Source organism: Pipistrellus kuhlii, unplaced genomic scaffold (assembly GCF_014108245.1).
Source record: "Pipistrellus kuhlii isolate mPipKuh1 unplaced genomic scaffold, mPipKuh1.p scaffold_m20_p_7, whole genome shotgun sequence".
In the NCBI taxonomy this organism is placed as follows: Eukaryota; Metazoa; Chordata; class Mammalia; order Chiroptera; family Vespertilionidae; genus Pipistrellus; species Pipistrellus kuhlii.
The window spans coordinates 24,381,319-24,405,142 of NW_023425573.1; the positions used below are offsets into that span (position 1 = coordinate 24,381,319).

Sequence of the window (23,824 nt, forward strand, 5' to 3'; positions counted from 1 at the left end):
AAGGACAGGCAACTGACCTCATTTCACCTTTAAATGTCTCCTTACAGGCCCTCTTTCCAAATATAGTCATATTGGGGATTAGGGCTTCAACCTATGAATTTGTGGGGACACAACTCAGTCCATAAAAACCCTCCATTGACACTAAATAAGAATGAAAAATAAGAAACACAGATCACAGGACAACTATGTAAGTTGCAATGACCTTTGTCTATTTTTGTGTTGAGGAAAGGAATATATTGCGATGAAAAGTTTATATTCTTTGAGCCTTGGTTAATAGATAGCAATTCACATTATTAAAGTGCTGAAGAGTCATTCAGTTTAAAACACTGACAGAGAATTACAATCATTTTAAGTTAATATATTTAAGTCTTAATTACCTAAGAGGAGTAGTGCTTTCTGGAACTTTCTTCTTTCTTTTTTATTGATAAATAGGGAGGACAGAGAATAGATAGTAGATGTTCTTGAAAATGAGCTTAGAATAAGTGGATCAGAAAGATTTAATGGAATTGAAAACAGAACCAGTTATGTATATAGAAAGGGCTCAGCAGGCCAGGCAAGATCAATGATAACAATATTATATTAAATCCTATCCTGTCAAAAATAACTAACGACATAACTACAGAAGTAACAGGGAAAATCCTATATGTGTCCACACACTAACAAAGAGATAGAATTCTGGCTGAACTCAGACTTCAGGGTTATAGAACAAAATGCCCCAAGGCAGTGGAACAAAGTCTAAGTCAATTCTGAAGGTCAGAAATTGTGATAAGATATATATTGTAGCACAATATGTGGTTAATGATGAAAACAATAAAGGGCATTCTGAGTATGCAGAAGAAAGCATACCACCCATGTACTTTTCTTTAAAAATTACTTAAAGATGTGCTTCAGTTGACTGAAAGATGGAATAAAAATGAAGTATGGAAAAGTCATGCAAGAAAAGACCAGTAGGGAAATCTGAACTGTAAAACAGAAATACATCAATATTATTTTAATAACTATGGATTATGATATAACACAAAATTTGATGTTACAAATAAAATATTTGATGTAATATAAAAATAATAAAATAATGACATGCTATCTAATAAAAGAGTGATATGCAAATTAACCACCACTCTTTTACACACAAGCCATTCCCACCAGCAAATCAGGAGCAAGTATGCAAATTAACCCAAACAAGATGGCTGCAGCCATGGAACGAGCAGGAGGCTAGGGTTTCTTTAGCAACTGAGGAAGCCAAGCTTTCCGCACATCCTGGTGGGCCCAGGCCTTCACTCAAGGCTACAAAGTTTCAATTATAGAAGATAAATAAATCCAAACAAAAATGGCGGCAGCCACAGAGCTGGAGAGATCAGGAGGCTTGGGTTGCTCCTGGCAATGGAGGAAGCCAAGCTTTCTGCACACCCTGGCCTGCCTTGGCCTCTGCTGAAGGCTACAAAGTTTTAATTATAGAAGATAAATAAGTCCCAACAAAAATGTCTGTGGTCATGGAGCAAGCAGGAGGCTTGGCTCTGCTCAAGGCTACAAAGTTTCAATTATAGAAGATAAATAAATCCCAGGTACCAGGGCCTCTGCTTGGGTCACCGGGGTGTGTGGCTAGCCTGCAAACTAACATAGGCCCCTCGCCCAGGCCGCCTCATGCCTCAAGGGAACCCCCACCCTGATCCAGGACACCCTTTTAGGCAAACCTGCTGGCCCTCACACCCAACAGTGCATCAGGCCTCTATCCTATCTAATAAAAGAGTAATATGCAAGTTGACTGTCACTCCAACACATAAAATGGCTGCCCTCATATGTGGTCAAAGATGGCTGCCCCCATGTGGACACAGATGTCTGCCACAAGATGGCCAGCAGGAGAGAGCAGTTGGGAGAAACCAGGCTGGCAGGAGAGGGCAGTTAGGGGCAAACAGGCTGGCAAGAACCAGTTAGGCATTGATCAGGCTGGCATGGGAGTAGTTAGGGGGTGATCAGGCTGGGAGGCAGAAACGTTAGGGGCAATCAGGAAGGCAGGCAGGCGAGAGGTTAGGAGCCAGCAGTCCTGGATTATGAGAGGGATGTCTGACTGCCTGTTTAGCCCCAATCTTCCCAGGATCAGGCCTAAACAGGCAGTCGGACATCCCTCAAGGGGTCCCAAATTGGAGAGGGTGCAGGCAGGACTGAGGGACATGCCCCCCACACATGAATTTCAAATAGGCCTCTAGTCCTATTTATTAAAGAGGGAATATGCTAATTGGCTGTCATGCCCTCACAAAGATGGTGGCGCCCATAGCCAATAAGGAGGAAATATGCTAATTTACTGCCATGCCCTCAAAAATGGAAGACTGCGGTGCCCACAGCCACAAGATGGTGGCTCTTAGTCCCTTCAGCTCTGCCGGGACGGCAGGCGCATGGCTCCTAGGTGGGTCCTTCTGATCTGCACACCTGTCTCCAGAGTTCCCCAGTCCCCTCATCCCCCCCAGCTATCCAGGGCCAGCCTGAGGTGCAGGCAAGCCTTGGATGGTGGCTGCCCAGCCTCCTAGGGCTAACTTGAGGCACAGGTAACCAGGGCTGGGCTGAGGCTTGTGCTGCCGTCAGTGGCAGCAGCAGAGGTGTGGTGGGGGTATCACCTTCCCCTGATTGCCAGGTTACCTCCTGCCCCTGAGGGCTCCCCGACTGTGAGAGTGGGCAGGCCAGGCTGAGGGACGCTCCCCATCCAGTGCTTAACTTTTCATGGACCAGGGCTCTAGTATAATATAATTAAATACTATAAAAATAATTAATTAGAGTAAAAGAAACAAATGTTAGTAATGTAATGAACAGCAAATAGAAATTAGGGAGCTGAAGGGTATAAACAAACACTTTAGTTTAAACATGTGGTATGTTAAAGATATTTTATTTTTAGCTCTGGCATTTAAAACACACATTACAATGCCCTTGGAAAACTTTCAGGTAAGAATTAGAAGAACTAAAAACTGTTACAATGCTTTCAGAATAGAAGATAAAAATAAAGAAATATAGGCAAAAAAAAAAAAAAGAAGGTATTCAAAATGGAAAGAATAAAATAAGACTTAAATAAGTCTGACTATAAAAAACACACACAAATGCAATGGATTACTTCTTAGAAAAAAATATAAAAGTGGAACTGATTAAAAAAGCAATAGAATATGTGAATAGTCTAATCACCATGAAAAAAAAAACACAGAGAAAATAGTCAATAAGTGCCTCTCTAAAGGACTCTAGACTATATAATTTTATGAATCTAAAACACGACATGTTATTCCAGAACATATAAAATGGTAGAAAGTTTTATGAGTTATTTTACCAAGCAAAGATAACCTTATGCCTAACTATGGCAAAATACAAATATTTATAGACCAATCTTGTTTATAAATACAAATGTGAAATCCTAAAAAATACTTTCTGCAATGGTATATTAAATATATAACAAACAAAAATAGATTCCATACAAACTTAAAATTTAACTTAATAAATTTTTCATAATGGTATGAATGTACAAAAGCCCAGAATATGAAAAAATTTATAGGTTAAGGGCCCCGGGTGTTATAATAATGTAACCCCTCTAATGTATGAAATAATTATTGTGTGAAATGTTTGCTATATGGAAACCCCCAATACTCTGTAACTTCCAAAATTAATGAACACTCCACTATTTTGATGTAAAAGCTCTGATCCCTTAAAGTGTAAATGCCCTGCTTCCAGCATAAAGTACATCATCTGGCCCACACTGATAAGGACACAACTTGTTTATGGCGGTCCATATAACCCCGGGACCATCTTCAGTTGAGGTCTCCTGCCCATAAGAGGAGGACTCCACGTTGCTCCCTGATTGCTCTGCTGTGTGAGCCTGAACCAGGTGCGGCCGCCTGCCTGTCTCTGTGTTCGCCTGTCCTTCAGTGTGCATAGCCAGGTGGCCTTTGCTGGAGCCCAGGACCCACGAGGAATAGGTAAATAAACCCTGTGTCATTGCACACTAATTCTGTCTTGTGTGTCATGTGTTCTGGTTTGGCTCAGTTGTCCAGACATTGAAGTACCAGAGGATAGGCCGTTATTGCTGGTCACCTGCATTTGTCCCACTAAGTCTAGACAGATAATCAATTAATTGGGGCATTATTGGGACAATAGGCTTTCCAATGAATAGTAGGCAAGGAATAAGATTGTCAAACTTATAGAATAGAAAGGGACTTAGTAGTCAAATGCAATGTGTGGAACTTGTTTGAATCTTGACTGAAACAAATCAATTGTAAAAAAGATTTATAAGAAATGGGGAAGAATGTGAACTATTGTATGATGGCTATTTAATGACATTAAAGAAGAATTCAATTTTTTAAGTGTGAGATATAATTTTTTAGCTGCAAAAAAACCAAAAACAAAACAAACAACAACAACAAAAAACACTAAAAGGAGGTAGAAGGTGTGATGATACTATGAAGGGCCTGGATTTGAGTCAAGGGGACAGAGACTCACTGGGAATTTAAAGATGACCAAGGTTACATCATCTGGATTCTGAAGTGGAGGTGCCTCAGTCCTTTTAGAATGGGGTCAAGAAGGAGCCCGGAAACTGTACTCACTGGCCTCATGAAAAATAAGCACTTCTTTGAGATCTTTTTCAAAATTTGCCTCTAAATCCAGTCCTATCTGACCCAAATCAGAAGCCTAAAAGAGAAAACAGCAAATGCATAGATATGAAGATAGAAATAAAGAAATATAGCAAAAATAATATGAAAGTACTCAAAATGGAAAGAATACAATAAGACTTAAATAAGGCCAACTATAAAAAACAAATGCAATGGATTGCTTTTAGAAGAGATTTCCCCCTGGACCTCCCCTAAAATCTTCTCCCTTACAATCATTAGAAAAGAAGACCCAATGTGCTCTCTCTTCTGGGAGCTTGCCCAACCCATGCCTTTCCTTTCTGTCCCCTCTTCTTCCCTACCCCAGGCACCTTATCAATTGCTTCCTCACTCCTAAGCGCCAAGGACCCCTCTTTTGCTGGAAGCAAATTCTAGTAGTTGGCACAATAAATGTGAGGAGTTAATCAGAAGGCTGATGGACAGCTTCAGTAGGGCTGAAAATCTGCATATATTATAGTTTACTGCTGGAATAGCCAAAGGCAGTTCCCCCAAACTTATAATCTTTTTTATTGCTCACCAAACTTTACCTTTGATATGTACATCTGCTTTGCTAGAGGGAAAGATGTGTGAATAAAAAGCCCTGGGTGAGGAGATTCAAGGAACTTAGTCACTAGAACTAAGCTTCCTCTGGATTTCCCAATATGCCTTCCAAATTTATATTTTATGTCTAGTCTCTTTATTCATTTACATGCAGCCCCTTTTCCAGATTCCTGAACCCTTGCAGATGCTGAAAAAGACCCTGGCACTCCTTTATCTCTAGAACTTGTTTCCTAAGCCCATTTTTTTCAGGATTACTTATACCTCTATGATTTACCAAATAAATGTTCTCTTACAGTCTGGGCCATGGCTCTGAATTCTTTCTTAGCCAGAACTCAAGTATCCAGGATGCTAGACCCAGGTTTGGTCTGACCCCACTGATCAGACACCTGGTGCTGTTCCCACTGCCTACACCCTAAGGACATTAGATTAGGACTATTCAATCACTCCAGTACTGAGGCAGAATGGGTGGGGAGATGCTGCTGCTACACTGAAATGGATGAGAGTCTGCCTGGTTAGTAACTTGGACCCGACAGATGGTCTGAATTGAAGAACTGGTTCTGATCACTGAGAAGCTCAAGATTGGTGTTACATAGGAAAAGTAAAGGCATTTCTTGAAAGCTCACTCTTTGAAAGAAGGATGAACTTCCTGTTCTCCAAGGCTAAGACTGTGTTAGGTGTGAAGGCACTCCCAGGTCCTCTCTGCTACTTCCAGATCCATGAATAGACAACTTATGGCTTGTGAACATGCTGAATTGTGGCATGCAGGAGGGAGGGAGGCTGGGTGAAGGTGAGAACCTTTTTTAACTATCTCTCCCAGTATGTCTATACAAGTTAGAGTAAACACCAGGAGATACTCAAGAAACCAAAGTTAATGATGTCTTGGGGTTGGAGGAGAGGTAGAAGGGGTCAATTGGGAAAAAAGGGGTGGGAATATATAATACTTTCAACAATAAAGATTTAAATTGAAAAATACCTCAACTAATTGTCTCTCCCTACAAAGGAAGGTGGAAGACAATAAGTGCTTAGGACAATTTTGCATGATGTTTAAGTTCACTGGGAAATTTAGGTGTCATAAGTCCAAGCATATGCATCCTGGAAGTTTAATTTATTTCATCTTGTTTAATTAACTCATCTATTTCTATATTCCTGGTGCATGAAGAATTGTGGAAACAAAAATTGCCCTTCTTCTCAGTTTGAACAAGGAGGCTAGGGAAATTGACTGTCTCAGTGGGAGCAGCCTGCCAACCTGGGAACTGAGGATGGGTTTTTTCAGGCATTGTTTATAAGAATTCTTCCCTGTCCTATGTGTGGCTCTTTTTGACATTCATCCCTATAATCCTTATAGTCTGAGAACAATTCTTTATATAATCAAATACATATATATATATATATATATATATATATATATATATTTGATTTTTTTTTTTTACAGAGAGGAAGGGAGAGGGACAGAGAGCTAGAAACAGCGATGAGAGAGAAACATCTACCAGCTGCCTCCTGCACACCCCCTACCAGGGATAAGCCTGAAACCAAGGTACATGCCCTTGACCAGAATCGAATCCGGGACCTTTCAGTCTGCAGGCCAATGCTCTATCCACTGAGCCAAACTGGTTTTGGCCTGAGGACAATTCTTGAAAAATTCTGTCATCCAAGAAATTAGGGGAAAGTAGAAAGGATGTGAGAAGGAAGTAGGACATATCCTTTCTACTTTACCTTGTAAAAAGTTTTGTGGTTACGAAAGATCAGGCGTATGTCCCGTACAAACCATTCCACTGAGTACATCCTCTCAGTCAGCCTTTCCTTCACCAGGTCCAGCCACATGGCTTCCCTAAAGGGCTCTGCGTAATCTCGGATCTAGGGACAAAGTCACCAAAGGGGTGATGTTAGCACAGCTATCCTGATGGGGTGGATCCAAATTAAATACAAGGCAAGTGGGTTTATTTCCAGGGCAATGATAATACCACCTGACAGCTAGATGCCAGGCTTTGTTCTGAGAACTGTCACAGTAATAATATGTGGTCTCCACAACAACCCTGAGATAGGTGCTATAATAACTACCATTTTACAGATGAGGAAACGGAGGGAGGGAGGGAGAGGTTAAGTAACTTATCTAAGATGTCACAGCAAAAAAGTGGTAGAGCTGGGACTTGAACCCACAGTTTGGCTCCTGAGTTTGAGATCTTAATCTGTGAGCTATCTTTAAGAAAGACATTGTCCTGTAGAGACAGTAAAAGTAGGACCTGAGGGAGGTGAAGCTAGCACAGTGGGATGGAGTTGAACCCACTCCAGCATCTGCAGCTAACGGTTCTGCTCCCTGCAGACAGTAGCCTCTGCAGGACCCATATTCCAGGTTTCCAGGTTGAGTTTTACACCAGAGAGATGACTGGAGGATGAGAATCATCCAATGTGACACTTACGTTGCATGGGGTCTTTGCGAAAAAGGCACTTTGTGGATGACAGTAGGTCTTCAAGAGGAGGAACTCACATTTCTGTAAAATATCAAGAGGGTTTTGAAAAGAAATGCAGCTGGTAGATAGCGGAGAGAGCCTGTGTCCAAACAAGCATGCATGCACAGGCAGACACTCAGGCCCTCCAATCATATTTGTCAAAGGGTCCTAAAGTGGGTTCAATCCTGTTCAGACTCCATTTTGGGGCACTGAATTACCATCTGAAGCCAAACAACCTTAGGTGCCCCATTCCCTGAGCCTGCAACTCTTGATTTCTCACATGTGAGCAGGAAGAAAAGGTCTTGGGGTTTGAATCTGACTCACCAGTTGCTCCTCAGGCCCCATCTGCCTCTTCAAGACCTCAGGTCTCCTGAGACACTGTTGACTTCCTGAAGACTCCTTCATCCTGCAGAAGGTGCAACTCCACGGGCTCCTGAGAGGTCGGGCATAAGTGATCAAGGCAAGATCTCAGAAACAGCCACCATTCCTAAGGCTGCCGTTGTTTCTCCTTTTAGGAGTGGCTGGTGGGCACAGCCAGAGGTTGAAGGGGACACTTTCCAGTGTCCTTAGGTGGGGTGTGACCCAATGACCCTGTGCCCGTTGAGGGTAGCATTTGAGGGTCAGTAGATGGAAGGTGGTGTCAGGGTGAGGGGTGGGCTCTCCTTTCACCATCTGAGCTGCTGGGAGCACAAGTAACCCTGCGCTCCAGGACTGAGTGTTGGAGGCTGGGCCTTAACCTCTGTGGGCCTTGGGCCCCAATAGCCCATCGAGAATGTAGCAAAACAAGGCAACCAGGCCATATTTCCTGCCTTTTCTGAGTAAGCACAGAACACGGACCAGTAGCATTTCCCATCTCCATCCCCCTTGGACAGGAGTCTGTGCTGCAAACCTAGGAGAGGACATCTCCTAGGGGCAGTGGCAGCCTTGCCTCACAGACACAGGCTACCACTGACAGCAGAGGGCACAGAGCTGTGCCCCACCAGGTTGCTCTGAGCACACCTGTGCCACCATGCTCTTCCCTCTGGAGCTGAGGGACAAGAGACAGAACCCGGAAGAGGGTGTGCATGAGGCTGCTGCATCTCACTAACCTCTTAGCCTCTGTAGGCGGGATGTGACAGTCTTCATGAAAGGCTCGTGGACAGGCGTCACAGCTGAGCAGCCGTCCCCCTCTACAGCACACCTCACATTCCTTTGCATTTTCCCACTGGAAGAGCAGATAATGTGGACACGCCTGGGATCAGCAAGATCTGCTGAGCACTGTGGGGCTCTGGGACACCCCATCCTTGCCTGTCCCAGAAGGGACTGGAAGGTCATGGAAGCCCTTTCTACACAGTATGGTTTGAGGGTCAGTGGCATTAACATTGTCAAGGAGCTATATATACTGAATCAAGGAACACAGATATACTGAATCAAACCTGCATTCTAAAGGATCTCAGGTGGTTGGTATGTGAAATTTGAGAAAATATGGCTATCGGCAACTCCCTTTTTTTTTTTTTTTTTTTTTTTTTTTTACCAGCCTGGGAAGATGAAATGCTTTGATTCATGCAGGAATCAAACTTAGTACCTGAGCTAGACTGGCACTCAGGCCTACTTGGGGTCAGAGCTGTTCCCACCTGCTTGGTACCATACCAGGCAAGCCTGTGGACCACTCAGAACTGTCCCTAAGGCTATGGCTGACAGGACACAAAGACAGAGCTGCTGTGCAATGGGTCATTGTGTAGGCTTGAGAACTCATATGGAGCTTTCTGGTGGCCTTAAAATGGGACTCAGTAAATTCTGAAAGAGATTTAGATGAGGAATCCTGTCTTCACTGCTGAGTAAAGCACTGGTTCTGCTACTGATGCCCCGCCCTCCCTCTCTCTTCTGCCCCTCCGGAGACAGACAGCAAGGGCTCTACATGGATAAGAGACCACTTTCTCTGTGCTGAAGGTAGGAGCCAGGAAGTGGCATTCACCCTTATGTGCCCATTGTGCACCCCAGACAGATGTATAATACATAAAAAGGTGGGAAATAGATCATCAGGAGCTGGAGGAAAGGATCCACAGAGCTAGGACAGGCCACCACCCTCAACTGTCATAACGCAAGCATGAGGACCTGGGAAAAAGCTTAGAGAGGGAAATTTTTTTCCATTCTCAAGACTGGCCACTCAGCCAGAGTGAAAATTCCTTTTGTTTTTGGGAGGGTGTTCTTCTTGCTTGTAACTGAGAGGAGGCTTCGCAGCAGCTCCCTTCATTGACTAGGCCCCAGGACTTCTTAAAGAGGGATCCCTCCACCCTAAAGTCCAGTGGATTTTTCTGGCCTTCACATGCTGAATTCTCCAGTCTGCTTTTCTTTGTCCTTGGGGTTGATACTCTATGGCCATTCTTGCCCTCTGACTGGATGCCTGGCCTGCTCTGGACCAGGATGCAGATTTCAAGGTAGCCTAGACCTATCTACTCTTCCTAATTAAGACTCTAGTTGGATCCAGAGTCCTAAGCCACCAGCACTCCCTGCCCCCATATACTCTAGAATTGTTTCAAGCGTACATGATAGAAAAATAATAGAGAAAAGACATACAATTCTTCAACTTCCTAATCTCAAAGAGTCTGACTCTGGTTTTTGTGATGACCATTAATAGTTTCAAGCCCCACCCTCCCTCTTACCCTCTTGCCATATCTGTGCAAGTTGATAAGAAAGTTATGGGTTTATAAAGATAATTTTTTTAAAGCTATGGGTTCCTTCCCTCAGCCCTAGTAGAAAGTCCAAACCATATAGGCCCTGCCCCAGCAAGAGAATCTTCACCCTATTGCTAACTGTCCTCCTCAACCCCACACTACACTTTCATATAGGAGAAACCATTGAGGCTCTCACAAGCTCTGAGCCAGTACTCTGCACCAGCCACCCATTGTGGGAAACCACAAAACATGTTTGCAATGTCGGCATCAGGTGTCTTGATGGTACACACGTACAGAGTTCTACACCAGTGGGACTTGGTCTACCGCAGAGCAACAGTGACTTCTAGAGTGATGGGGCCAGGGAAGGGCCTGCGTTAGTCTATTTGAAGTCAGAACTAGGCTTCATTCTCATTATTCCCAATGTGGCTCCTTCTAGGTGGGATGGAAGGTGAGATCAAGTGTACTCCTGACTATCATGTGCTGATATGTGGCATTACGTACGAGTAAGAAGAAACTATAATGTTGGGGCCATGAATTAATGATTTTGATTTTAAATATCTTTATTGTTTTTTTTCTGATTACAAAAGTATTAAGTAATTATTTAAAAATTTTCCACATGTACATAAATGTGTAATATGGAAGGCAAATTTCCCCTATAATTCTGTCCCATGATAGCTATCTCTTTCACATTTTTAAAAGGCATAGATCTACATATTTACATAAACAAAACATAGTACTACCAGTTTGAGTTTCTAAAAGCTTTTCTGACCTCAAAACCTATGTGTGGTTTTTCAATTGACTGAAGGATGAATCTTGACCTATGCATTTAAAAAATACCATTCTGTAGATGTCTTAGGTTATTTTATAATACCAATGGACATTTATAGTCTTCCCTATTTTTTTTATTATTTTTTTTGCTATTACAATGAGCATCCTACACATATCAAGGTATTTCAAATCAGTATGGAAAAGACAGCTTATACAAGAAATGGCTTTGGGGGACCATTGTTTCACACACTTTGAATGGAGCCAGTCAAGGGTCAAGGTAGCCTACAGGGCAAGATGGGACTGACACCATTGCCTCTGCTGGAGGCTCAGATCTAATGAGAAGCCCATGAATGGGACTTGAGAGGAGGCATCTAAGCAAGTAAAGAAGGCTGAGGAAAAGCAGCTGGTACAGCCAGTGGAATGCCATTTTCACCTAGAGGAAGGTTCTGTAGACACAAAGCTTAGTTCAAACACATTCTTCCATTCTGATGCCCTTGAGCATGTTGAGTTAGGATAACTTGGTGTTCAATCAAGAATGATCATCTTTCCTTTTTTGTTCTTATCTATTTCAACACCATATTTACTTTTCAAACTAGAACACTCAACTTCTGACACCCTGGGTTTGCCATCATCCAAATATCCTGATCTTTGTTTACAGCATATACATCATCAGCTTTTGTCCTGATCTTTATTCTAAAGAGTTATTTGCCCCCATCTCAAATCAGCTATGAAAATAGTGGTGGCATGTACAGGTATCAGAGAACTAACGCAGTCAACATGAAGATGCAGTATCTAAATATGATGGTCACTCAGAGCTGGGAAACTCCAGGATTCAAGGATGAGCCTTTGGACATAAAAAGTTGGCAGCTTGGTGATCAAAAATGTGGTAGAAATTCACTTTCTATTTACCTCTCTCTTGAAATTTATTCTTGGAGGACAGAACAAAACTTTTTTCTGAAAGAGAGAAGAGGTCAATGAATTAGGTTATTCTGGAGACTTTCCTTTTGTAATTATTGAAGTTTTCACTTCCTAGTGAATATTTGTACTTGGACATCCTACTGGGTCTCAAACCCTAAGAGTCTAAAAGAAAAATGAGCTCCTTTTCCCAATCAGTTCTTCCTCTGGATTTGATAAAATCACTTCCCCCTATTACTCAAATCCAAGACCTGTTGGTCTTTTTTTTTTTTTTTTCTCAGTCCCTTCCCCATCCACTTCTTTTCATTTGCATTTCTTTCTCTCTAGATAAAATCCTATGGTTTCATCCTAGCGATAATTTCTGAGTGTACTTGAGAGGCTTTGTGTAGGGATCACTAGGACCCTAGTGAATTGCTCAAGGGATGGAATAGTGTTTTGGGAAGTACAAAGAAGAGATTGACCATGGACAGAACAGCCCAGAAACACTTCACTGAGGGGTCCAGATGGAACAGTGTCTTGAGTAGCATTTAGTAGGTGGAGGACACTGGGAAGCTATGGCTGAGGTCTGTTTTCATCAATTTTCCTTCTAGCTAACCCTACCTAATACCACCAGGGAGAGCTACTTTTCTCTCCTGACTTCAAAACCCTTTGCTTGCACTTAAAATTCTTCGCTATTAGCACCAATCTGCATTTTTAGCTTTGTCGCACGCATCTTTTTTTCTCCTAAGGTTTACCTCTTTCTCAATCATGCTATGGAATCCTAATGGGAATTTCTTCACACTTCTGTTACTGACATCTCCCTCATCCTTCAAGGAATTACACCCATTACCTATCTGCCCCTTGTCCTTATCGTACCTCCATCAGCTGTTGTAGGGTCTGTCCTTTGCAACGCACATCCCGCTTCCAGTGCTTTGATTTTGTTCCTCTTCCTTTAATTTCAAATTCTCTTGGTGTGAACCAAACTCCCTCCTCATTCTGAATGCACTTCTCTGAGGGTCCTATAAAACAAAGACAGCCCATCCCACCATCTACTTCCATCCTCTGAATTCACCCTAAACTCCAACCTCCTGTTTGTGGTGTTCTATCTTTCTGGGTTCAGAGAGACTCCCTGGGAGGCAGATCCAGTAGGAGGGAGTCTGGGTTTCTTCTCTCTCAGATTGAAGGAAGCCCTAAAAACTGTCTGAGTGGTAAGGCTGGGAGAGAATCGGCATTTTATGTGACACCTTCATGTGGCAGGGACATGGTGATCAGTGTCCCGGGGTCCATGGATGGATGACTTCTTTTGGAGAGTGTAGTGGCCAATAGGTATACCACAGCCAGGAAAAGTTTGAAAATTCCTTTTTAAAAGATACTCCCCCTGCCCCCTCCCTTCACCCTTCTTTTCCCTGCACCCTGGCTTGCAGGGCTCATTTCCTAAACAATCACATACCTGGGTATGTTCCTCCCCTCTAGGATTCCTTTGTTAGGGCAGGGCAGGGAACTTTTTTTTATGCTAAGGACCACTTCGATTATTTATGACATCATTTGAGGGCCATACAAAATTATCAACTTAAAAATTAGCCTGCTATATTTGGTCAAACATTTAATTAACTCAGCCCTAATGCATTGGTAGGGCCTGACCAAATGATTTTTTCAGGCCTTTGGTTCTGGATGTTTCCCACCCCTGGTCTAGAGGTTCCAAAGAACAGACTATCAAGGAACTCACCTTTTTTCATTTTCTCCTTATATAAAATCCCCGTCTCCCCACCACAGGTCACAGGAAGTGTAGGAGACTGAAAGTCCACAGCATCATCTTTGGGTTTTTCTGAAAGTGGACAAAGAGCACAGTTTGTTACTCAATCCTTATTCTATCTCTCTCATGAATCCTCCTTTCCATGAGCATAAGCAGCACACCTTCCTTTACTTGGTGAAGGCAGCACACTGAATCATGGGGACCTTGTGTCCCCAGTACTTCAGAAATGACAACCCTGCCTCTAAGGAAGGGAAACAATTTTCTGAAGCGTTCCCCCAAATCTTGTGTCTGTCTCAGCTTTCCTCACAAATTTCAGCAAACAGGCCTTTAAGGGTGGAACCCTGCCTGGAATGCTCCAGTGTGGATTAGGTCACCATTAGTAACCATCAAGTCAGGGTGAGCCAATAGGAGGAGCCTGCTTTGAAAGTGAGGAATTGAAAACCAAAGAGACAGAAAGCACTGTGGAGGAAATTAAAAGAAAAGCCTCACAGAGAGAAGGAAGAGCAGAATGGAAAAACAACAACAACAATAAAATAATTAGCCATGGGAAGACTAACTCCAGGAATTCTTACAGAACATAGGAAAAGGGCAGTAGGTGAAAAATGATATGGAAAGACACTACCTGGACAAAGATCTGGGAGCTTTATGATCAGCACACACATTGTACTGCTTATTTTCACTACCATCTGTGAAACAGGGAAGGCAATGATGATCCCCATTTTACAGGTGGGGACACAGATTTAGATCTAGAGAGAATTCCTGGTGGTCACCACATTTCATGAGACGCAGCTGGCTTTGGGATCCATACATACCATCTAGTCTAATGCTCTTCCCATGCCATTCAAAGGGCCTCAACAAGACTCCCTAATATAGTAGTATAATTGATAACAGTACAGAGACACTGTTAGAAGGCACAGCCAAAGGTGGGAATGTTAAGGAGGCAGGAGAAGCTGATGCTGGTGGATAAAGGTTAGTGTTTGTCTGGATTCTTGCTTACACTAGCATTTTCTAAAAAGACCAGGGATTGTTTTTTTTCTTGTAAAAAATGAAGAACTTGAAATTTGAACACCTAAGTTTTTAGCTCATGCAATTTTTTTTCTGTTTTAATTAACTATAAAATGAGTTGAATCATACTTACTTGAGAGTTAAATGATAAAATGTAGAACAAAGTGATTTGACATTTGTAAAGTGATGTACACACTTATATTGTTGTCAGGGCCTCTGTTTAAGGATGTGTGGGTTGTGAACGGAGCAAGGATTCCACATGGGAGGGGCCTCTGATTTGCATTCAAGGCAGAATCCATCTGTACACTTCCTACAGCAATCTTCCAGCAGAGGGCAGAAAAGGCCGTGGCTTCAGGAATCAGCTCCAAGGGATGTGGGGAACATGATTGAGGAAGGAACACCCTTTTCTAGTTCACAGGGGCATCATTTGGGTAAATGAGGGCCCTGATGTTGTTGGTATTCATCCTTGATGAGGAAGAATGAATAAGGTTTTGATGACTTGTCAGTTACTTAAGCATAAAAAGTGTGAGGCACAGGGGAGACAGCAAGACTGACCCACTTACTGACTTCATTTGACTTTCACACAGTGAACAGAACCTACACAGATAGTTAATGACAGTTGTAATAAGTACCAGAGAGAAAAAAATACAGGAAGCCCTACTCCTGCCTGCAGGGTGGAGAATGCTCTATTCAAGGTGAGGCCTGAGGATGTATAGCAAAGGGAGAGATGGGGATGAGGGAGCGTGTGTGTATGTGTGTGTTTGGGGGAGCAAGGCACACCTAGCAGGCCCTGAACAGGAAGAAAAAATAAAGCATTCAGTGTCAAAGGAATCTATGTGTTGAGAAATCAGGCTGGTGGCTACCAAGGAGTGTGGGTAGGGATTGGATTATGGGAGTGGATTGTGTTCTGTTTCTTGACTCGGTGCTGGGTACACATGGGCTCTTGTTTTGTGTTAATTCCTCAAGCTGTACAGGTATGGTGCATGCATTTGTCCACAAGCATGTCACACCAGTGCTACTAAGCATGTGGCCTGTGAAGAGACAGGATCTTGACCAGGATAGAAATTAGTGTACTGCTGCCTGCACTGGGTAGGTCTGGCCACAAAAAACAGTGTGTTCAATGTCACAGTATGTTCACAAGCTCTGCAGACCTGCAACAAACAGCCTGAAGATGGCACCAGTCTATAGATCCCACTTTGAATAGCACCTGCTACATACTTTAATAAGTTAATGGGACTAAAAAGACCAATGTTGCTTGTGCCAGAGAGGAAAAAGAGAGTGACAAGAAAGAATGCTGAAGAAGTAAGTTATGAAAGCAAAGTGAGTACAGGAAGAAAAGTGAGTACAGGAAGAGGAGGAAAAGAGAAAGGAGGAGGAGGAGAGGAGGACAGTCAACCCAGGAGGCACAAGAGTTCAGAGGGACAGAAGCAAATCCAGAACCTGACCCATGGAGACCAGACCTGCACTCCTGACTAACTCAGGAAGAGAAAGTCAGTCCCACCAGAAATGAGAACATGCTCGGCTTTGCTTAGCTTAGGGTTTTCACCAATTCCTAGAATGAAGAAAGTAGATGTTTATATTAAACTGGACTCATGTGTTTGGTCATTTTTCCTTATCGTTTTTGGGTCTCTATAGGTACTGTGTTGAAGAGTGCTTGCTGGGGCACAACTTGGATAGATTGGATGGCAGTGGGGCAGTACTCCTTACATCATTCACTGGGAGTGTGTCACATGTGGCACCTAGTTGGAGTAGAGAAGAGACCAAGGAGGAGGACAAGAACAGTGGGAGGGGGTGCAGAGGAGGGGAGGGAGAAAGGAACTTTCAGCTCCTAAGGGCAAGTCTCTGCCTTGCTTACTTACCCTTATAGGAAATACTTTTCTGACAACTTATTGTTGAACTGGAACAGACATCTTTTTTTTTCTTTTCTAAAAAAAAAGTCAATTATAATTCACATGCTTTATATGTCAACTACATTGAAGTAACATTTCTTATCTTTATTCCAATTTGGAGAAAGACAGATATGAATTCTTATCAAAGGAAAATCATAGCATTGACCAAGTAAAAATAGCAAGCTCATGTTAATATCAATAGATAGGAAGGCTAAAATATTACAGAAGTCAAAATGTCAATTATTATATATAGTAATATGTATAATAATGTGTATGTATACATTTAATACAAATACTATGAGTTAATAAAGGATTAGCCTTTTACATATTATATAGGAAGAACGTTTTAAGGCAGAAGTACAGGGCATAAAGCAGTGATTCTCAACGCTGAGTGATTTTGACATCCAGGAGCTATATGGCATGTTGGTTTTTTTTTTTTTTTGGTTTTTTTTTTTTGTTTGTTTGTTGTTGTTTTTTTGTCATGACTGGGAGGCAAGTGCTATTGGCCTCTGATTGGTAGAGGCCAAGAATACCAAGTTGTAAAACTCTAGCATAAAACATACTGGAAAAGATAAACTGACTTGTCTAACACAAATTTAAAAAAGGTTTCTATAACCAAAAATTTCTTAAGTTAGAAGACAAAAACAAAACAAGAAAAATTGCAATAACAAAGCGTTAATTTTGATTAAACAACAACAACAAAAAGAATATTCTTATACAAAAATGGCATATATGAACAGGTGATCCTTAAAAAAAAATTCTAATAAAAATTTTATTAAAAAATAGGTTCTGGTCATTTACGATTGTCCCAAACTTTGGTAGTTTATTTATAGGTGTAATCAAACGACAGCCTGAGGGCCAAATTGGCTCAATGCCAGTTTTGTAAATAAAGTGTTATTAAAACACAGTCAGGTCCATTTGTTTATATATATTTATTTCTGGTGGCTTTTGTGCTACAATGACAGTGTTGAGTAGCTGCAAAGAGACAGTAAGACCAACAAAGCCAAAACTAGTCCCTTTTTATTATTGGTCCCTTTTTAAAAAAGTTTGCTAAATGCTGGTTTAGAAAAACACAGGTTTACTTCTTCCTGGTGCTGTTTATTGATCACAAGTTAGAATAGGTCCCGCTCCATTGACACTCATGGAGTCTGGGACAGAGATGCCTAACATTGCTGAGAATGACAGAGAATGAAACACAGGGGCTCTCATATCTTTGGTTTGGAACTGACCCTCTCACATCTGCCCACTTTTCTTTGTCATGTCAAGTCTCATGGCCATTCCTGAGTACACAGAGCAGGGATATACACTGAGTGGCCAGATTATTATGATCTCTGAACGCATAATAATCTGGTCACTCAGGATGTGTGTGTATGTGCGTGTGTGTGTGTGTATATATTGCACATATATATTATGCATATATATATATTATGCGCACACACACACACACACACACACACACACACACACACATATATATATTCATGCACCAGGCCTCTAATCTGCTAATATAAATATATAGAGGCCTAGTGCATGAATTCGTCCATGGGTGGAGGCCAGCCAGCCTGGCCAGGGGGAGGGAAAATGGGCATTTGGCCTGCCTGCTTGCTGGCTGAACTCCTGATAGAGTGGACAATTTGCATATTAGCCTTTTATTATATAGGATATACACTGAGTGGTCAGATTATTATGCATTCAGAGATCATAATAATCTGGCCACTCAGTGTATAATCTTCTGAAATATTGATGAGCAGTTATACAACCTGTAACAGCATGTTTAACCACATGCATAGTGCAAAGAAATTCAAAGAGAAACATTGGAGGAATATCATTTTATGCTTTTCAGTTGTCTTACACAGAAGTCTCATTATTGTGAAGGTGTAGGAAAGAGGATGTCCAGATCTCATTAATGGGAGTCTAAAGTAGCAATTATTTGCTTATCACTAAATGCTCACTTTAAATATGTAGACTCATTGACCAATTGACTTCACTTTTAGAAATTCACCAGTAAAAAATACTACTGAGAATGAGTCCACTTTAGGGATTTGTGACAGTCTCCTCATTAGGTCACCTTGAATCAGAGAGGAGCCCCAGATTCAGTGGAACAGTGGTGACTCTACCAATAGAAATGTAAACAGTCGACACTGGGAAGTGGTCATGTGAGTCCACAGGGCACAGCTGAGGTCAACTGCACCCAGGGGACATACTTATTTCTTCCAACAATGGCAGGGGTCTTCAAACTACGGCCCGCGGGCCACATGCGGCTCGCAGAGGAGTCTGATCCGGCCCGCCAGGTTTTTTGGGCAGTGAGCGCAGCCGAGGTGTTACAGTAGGAATTAGTAGTTCATATAGTCCGGACCTCCAGCTCTCTGAGGGACCGTGATCTGGCCCCCACTTTAAAAAGTTTGAGGAGATCTTTGCTGTCTTCATGTCCTTCTTGTCTACACTCTGTTCTTCTCATATTAACTTTTCATGTCCACCTAACACTGTGCCTGCTGCGTGAGAAACCCTCCCACACCGAGCCTTCAAATGATAGATTCTGTCACCAGCCTTACCCTTAGGTCCAGATGTTTGGGCACATTCAGTCTTTGCCTTTTGGGCCCTTGTCATCATCCTTGGGTTTCTGGTTGAGTTGTTATTTTGAGTTGCCTGATCCACCATTTGAGGCTTCTGTTGGGTTCTGGGCACAGATGAGGTGGTTCCTGGGCCAAATAAGGATTTGTGAGTAGTTTCCATTGGGGTCCCTAATGCAGTTCCTCTTTCCCGTTCGTGACCTTTCTTCTGATGCTCCCTGACTCCACACTACCGGGAAATCCTGCATCCCTATACCTCACTTTACCTTTCTGTTTTTCTATAAATACTCCTCTTCCTTCTCACAATACACCTTCTGATTCTGTATTCCCCTTCGACTCCTCTTTTTGTTAATTACATGTGCATCAGTGAGACTGAAAGCTCCATGTCTGTTTTGCTCTCAGATGATTTCTCAAGACCCACCCACCTCAACCCAATTTATCTTTGTTGAATGAATATACAAGGGCATTTAATATTTTTGAAATTACTAGAATTATGAACTTTTCATCCTTATAAATCTCAGTGTCCTAGGGTTCCCTAGTTATTAAATCAATAAGTTTCAGGGTAGGGCAGATGCTGGCTAGAACTGAGAAGTCATGGCTCAGTTGAAACCATTTTGGAGACATTACACATCCTGAAGCACAAAATTTGCTGAGAACAAAGGGAATTTCTAAGTTCCAAAGATTTTCTTCATGTACCAAGAAGAAAGATTTGGAAGTCTGAATGTAAAATTTTCATACAAGTCACTGGTAACAAAAACTCAGCATATGATAAAAAGTAAGTTTCCTCCAGCCTAAGCAGGCACTAGGGTTGGGATTTGGGAGAAAAGACAAGGGTTGGAGGAGGGCACAGAAAGAAGTCTGAGTCCCTTCATCCTCAAGATTGAGGGTGTTGGAAAGAAGCAGGAAAATGAGGTATATCTAAAGCAGGGAAGCTCATGTGATGCTGCATGTTTGGAAGTTGAGATAAGGTCCCTTTAGAGGGTACCCAGTACTCCATAAGGTAGGAAATCCAAGCGATTTCTCACCTACTAGCATATTTCGAGCTGTAGAAAAAGGAAAGGAGAAAGAAGAGGAAAAAGGGAAGAGGGAGAGAATGCAGAGGAGAAGGAGAACAGGGTGATGAAGACAGCAGAGAGAATAAAGGAGCCAGAAAAATGCAGTTTCATGAATTGTTACTTCCTGTAGGAAAATAACACAAGTTTCATGGCAGATGCATGATAAGTAGGTGGTTTGGTGCATTCAGTGACTATAAATCTAACTCCAGCGTAATGTGGGGAATCTGAATCCTTCCTGCACATTCAGATTTGTTTTATCTATTCTTCCTGGCTCTCAACTTGTACTAGACACATTTCCTAATCTCAAAATTGTCTGATGCCTCTTGCCCACCTCACCCCCATTCCTTTCCAATGGTAAGAAAAAAAAGCTTTTGGAAACGACAGAATGTCTGGGTCCTTTTTTGTGAGGAGAAGTCCTTTCACAGGGTGGCTTAAGGGACAGGGATGGAACTAGCCATGTTCCCGTGACACCAGGTGATCATGTGCCTGGAAAAGAGACCATGCTTGTTCTGCAAGTGAGGGACCTCATGAATAGCAAGGAAGTGATGACTTCACTCTTCTTGCTTACTTTTCAGGAGCCTTTTTTTCTGTCTTGTTTTTGCCCTTGAGCAGCTATATTTTTTTTGTCTATTTTCTAAAATAGAAAAAATATATCTCATGGCCACACAAATTGATCTACAAGAGCTAGATGTCAATACTTTATAAATCAATTTACTTCTGTCTTTCCATCACTTTGAGGAAGAAGAAAATCATGAGATCTATGTAAAAAAAAAAGTACTCCATTTTAATTTCCATTTTACTTGGAAATTAAAAAACTTGAATAAAGAAGTAATAAAGATATACTAAATTGTTAACGTTTAAATAAAGTCTTTTTATTCAAATTTATAACTTGGTTTTTAAAGAATTGAAGAATATATAGAGAGAGATTATTATAAGATTTAGATATAAAATATTTCTTAGCCAAAACTCAAGGCCAGAAATTATAAAGGTAAAAGATAGATTTGACCATTAAAAATTTTAAAAATGTCCACACTTCAGAAAACATCCCCACAATATTAAAACAAAAAATAAAAAAATATAGAGAGTAAATATCCTTAATAAATAACACAAAAGATGAATAACACAAAAAAATGGGGCAAGAACATAAATTTAAAATGATTAAAATAGAAATACAAATAATAACTTTATTTAAAAGTTATATTCAGACCATTAAAAATATAAAAATGCATTGCTTGGTTTTAAGGATACCCCACACTTTAAAAAATTTATCCTATCTAAGTTGATGAAGATATAGTTAATGAGCACTCTTGTATTGTTAAAGAGAATGTAAGCAACTGCATTTTTGACAGAACAATTGCGTGACATATACGATATTTAAGATAAAAAGATTGAAACCAAGTAATCTCACATTTAGAAATTCCAAGGAAATTATTGGAGAAGTGTGGAAAGATACAAATACATGTAAATAGGGCATACATGGGGAGGGGTTTAGGATGGGAATGGGGGGATCAGGACAATTATGTGACACCATAATCAATAAAGAAATTAAAAAAACACATGTGAATATGATTTCTATTTTCATATAAAAATTGAAAATAGCCTAATTGTTCATCAATAGGTGATGACTTAAATTGTTAATCATACAATAATGTGCTATGCAGTTAAGAGAAAAGAAATAGGGAACACTAACATGAAGATATGTGCATGAAATTTGCAATAAAAATGTATTAATAAAATAGACTAATAGAATATATATGTACACACACACACACACACACACACACACACACACAGCATATGACAACTGGTAAGAGTGACGTGGAACCCACCCAGACAGAGAACATCCAGATTCTACACTTACCCTTTTTCCTCGGAGATTTCCTCAGAGGCAGTCTGCTTCCATCATCCAGGGGATCTACAAAGTAATGACAAAGTTATTTTTAAATAAGCAGGCTTTACATTTGTTGACCTCACTCATTTCAGACAATATTAAGATGACAAAGCTTTAACAACGCTATTTCTGTCCCTTCCTTTCTGATGGGGAATCATGGCTCCGAGGCATGAGTCCTGTACGCAGAGAATCGTCTAAAACCCATTTGACCTTTTACACTTCTCAGTATTCTCATCTGTAAAACTGAATAAACTACTCACACTTCTCCAAGGGCAGTTGTGAAAATAAATAGAATTTATCCATGAGAAAATTGGAAGTGAAAGAAAATAGAAGTCAGTGCAATGGAGGAAGCAGAAATTGGGTGACATATATGAAATTTATAATGGAGAAATTGTGAAAATGGTCATTTATTTCAAAGGTGGTCAAACTTAACACATTCTTTGGGGCAATGACTAGATATTTGTTGTTTGTGAGTCAATGTGGGATTTTTAAGTTGTGATTTGTAAGTTGTCATATAATGACCAAAATCACCAACAAACAGAAGGATGTTCAGCTTTTCCGCCTCAACAGTGAGTACAAGGAGCATAAACAGTAGCCATGGTGAGAATGAATTAACATGCAGACGTTCATGAGCGCATGCCAACATCATCATCAGTTGCTTGTGCTCAGTTATACTATTATGTTTGTGTCTATGATGAGATGTTCTCTTTCCAGTCATGGAGATTGAGACATATAAGAAAAAACTTGATCTAAGGCTTGGGCACTTCCAATAAAATGCCAAGAATATGCTTAGTGCATGAATTCTCAGTAGTGGTGATACTGGCCAAAAATTTATTCCTGGGGGGGGGGGGGGAAATCTTACTCTTTTTTATGTATAAGGCATAAATAAATATATGCAGTCCCTAAATCAACATATATCTTGTGATATTAAAATGTCATGGGGGTGTGTGTTCTGGATTAGGTAAAAAACACATGCAAGTAGGCTCCCAAGGGCAGTGATAATGAAAAGAGGGCTGAGAAACTCTTGCTTAGAGTAAAACAGCTCTGAATCTGGGCTCCAGAGACTGTACTCTGAGACTCACAATCCCTCATCTGTACCTTGTGTGATTCTTGGTGGCGTGCTGGGTGGGTCCTGGGGACTCTGCTTCATTCATATCTAAAGTGTCATCACTGACCTCTCAAAAAAATAAATGCCATTCTGTTCGGATCTCAGTAAACATGCCCTAGAAAAATCTCATGGGGAATCTCGCAGAGATCCAGGGAGGAACCCTGCACACCCTGCAGCTGAAGGCTGGAGGTTGCACATCTTCTAGAACCGCCACGGTGCCCTCCTGTGTGTCCATCACCAGGTAGCTCCCACTCAGGGCAGCAGCACAGCCAATGAGATAGCAGTCATCCGAACCCCTGGACCAGAGGCTCAAAGGAAGGTCATGAACCCCTGAGGAGTTCTAGAAACCCTTTTAGGAGATTTGTGAGGTCAAAGCTGTTTTCATAACAAAGTATCCTTTGTCTTTGTCACTATGGAGCTTTTTCTACACATAGATCAAGAACTGCTGGTGCCTTAGGACAAATCAAAGCAGTGTCTCCAAACCAACCATAGGAGTGGTTACTCCTCACTGTCACTCACCAGAAAAAAAGAAAAGCAAACCAGTTTTAAGAATGTTCTTGATGAGGCAGTAAAAACTATTAATTTTATTACATTTCTATCTTTGAGTACACATCCT

At 41.3% G+C, this 23,824-nt stretch overlaps 1 protein-coding gene across 9 annotated transcripts in view; it reads right to left on the minus strand.

Annotated features, from left to right (window-relative positions):
- Window positions 1-4,385: 4,385 nt before the first annotated feature.
- The window catches only part of SP110 (SP110 nuclear body protein), a 34,597-nt gene continuing 15,158 nt past the window's right edge, over window positions 4,386-23,824 (minus strand). For 4 of the 9 annotated variants that reach the window (XM_045575620.1, XM_045575616.1, XM_045575622.1 and 1 more), the window contains 11 exons: window positions 22,071-22,124; window positions 19,137-19,283; window positions 16,555-16,620; window positions 13,664-13,762; window positions 12,814-12,956; window positions 11,953-11,997; window positions 8,710-8,825; window positions 7,946-8,054; window positions 7,592-7,663; window positions 6,888-7,028; window positions 4,387-4,656 (listed from right to left, as the gene is read on the minus strand). In XM_045575620.1, coding sequence (XP_045431576.1) covers window positions 4,543-4,656; window positions 6,888-7,028; window positions 7,592-7,663; window positions 7,946-8,054; window positions 8,710-8,825; window positions 11,953-11,997; window positions 12,814-12,956; window positions 13,664-13,762; window positions 16,555-16,620; window positions 19,137-19,283; window positions 22,071-22,124 — 1,106 coding nt within the window. In that variant the 3' untranslated portion in view covers window positions 4,387-4,542. Of the gene's footprint in view, window positions 4,657-6,887; window positions 7,029-7,591; window positions 7,664-7,945; window positions 8,055-8,709; window positions 8,826-11,952; window positions 11,998-12,813; window positions 12,957-13,663; window positions 13,763-16,554; window positions 16,621-19,136; window positions 19,284-22,070; window positions 22,125-23,824 lie in introns of all 9 variants that reach the window. The other 5 variants (XM_045575618.1, XM_045575617.1, XM_045575623.1 and 2 more) reach the window with 5 other exon arrangements.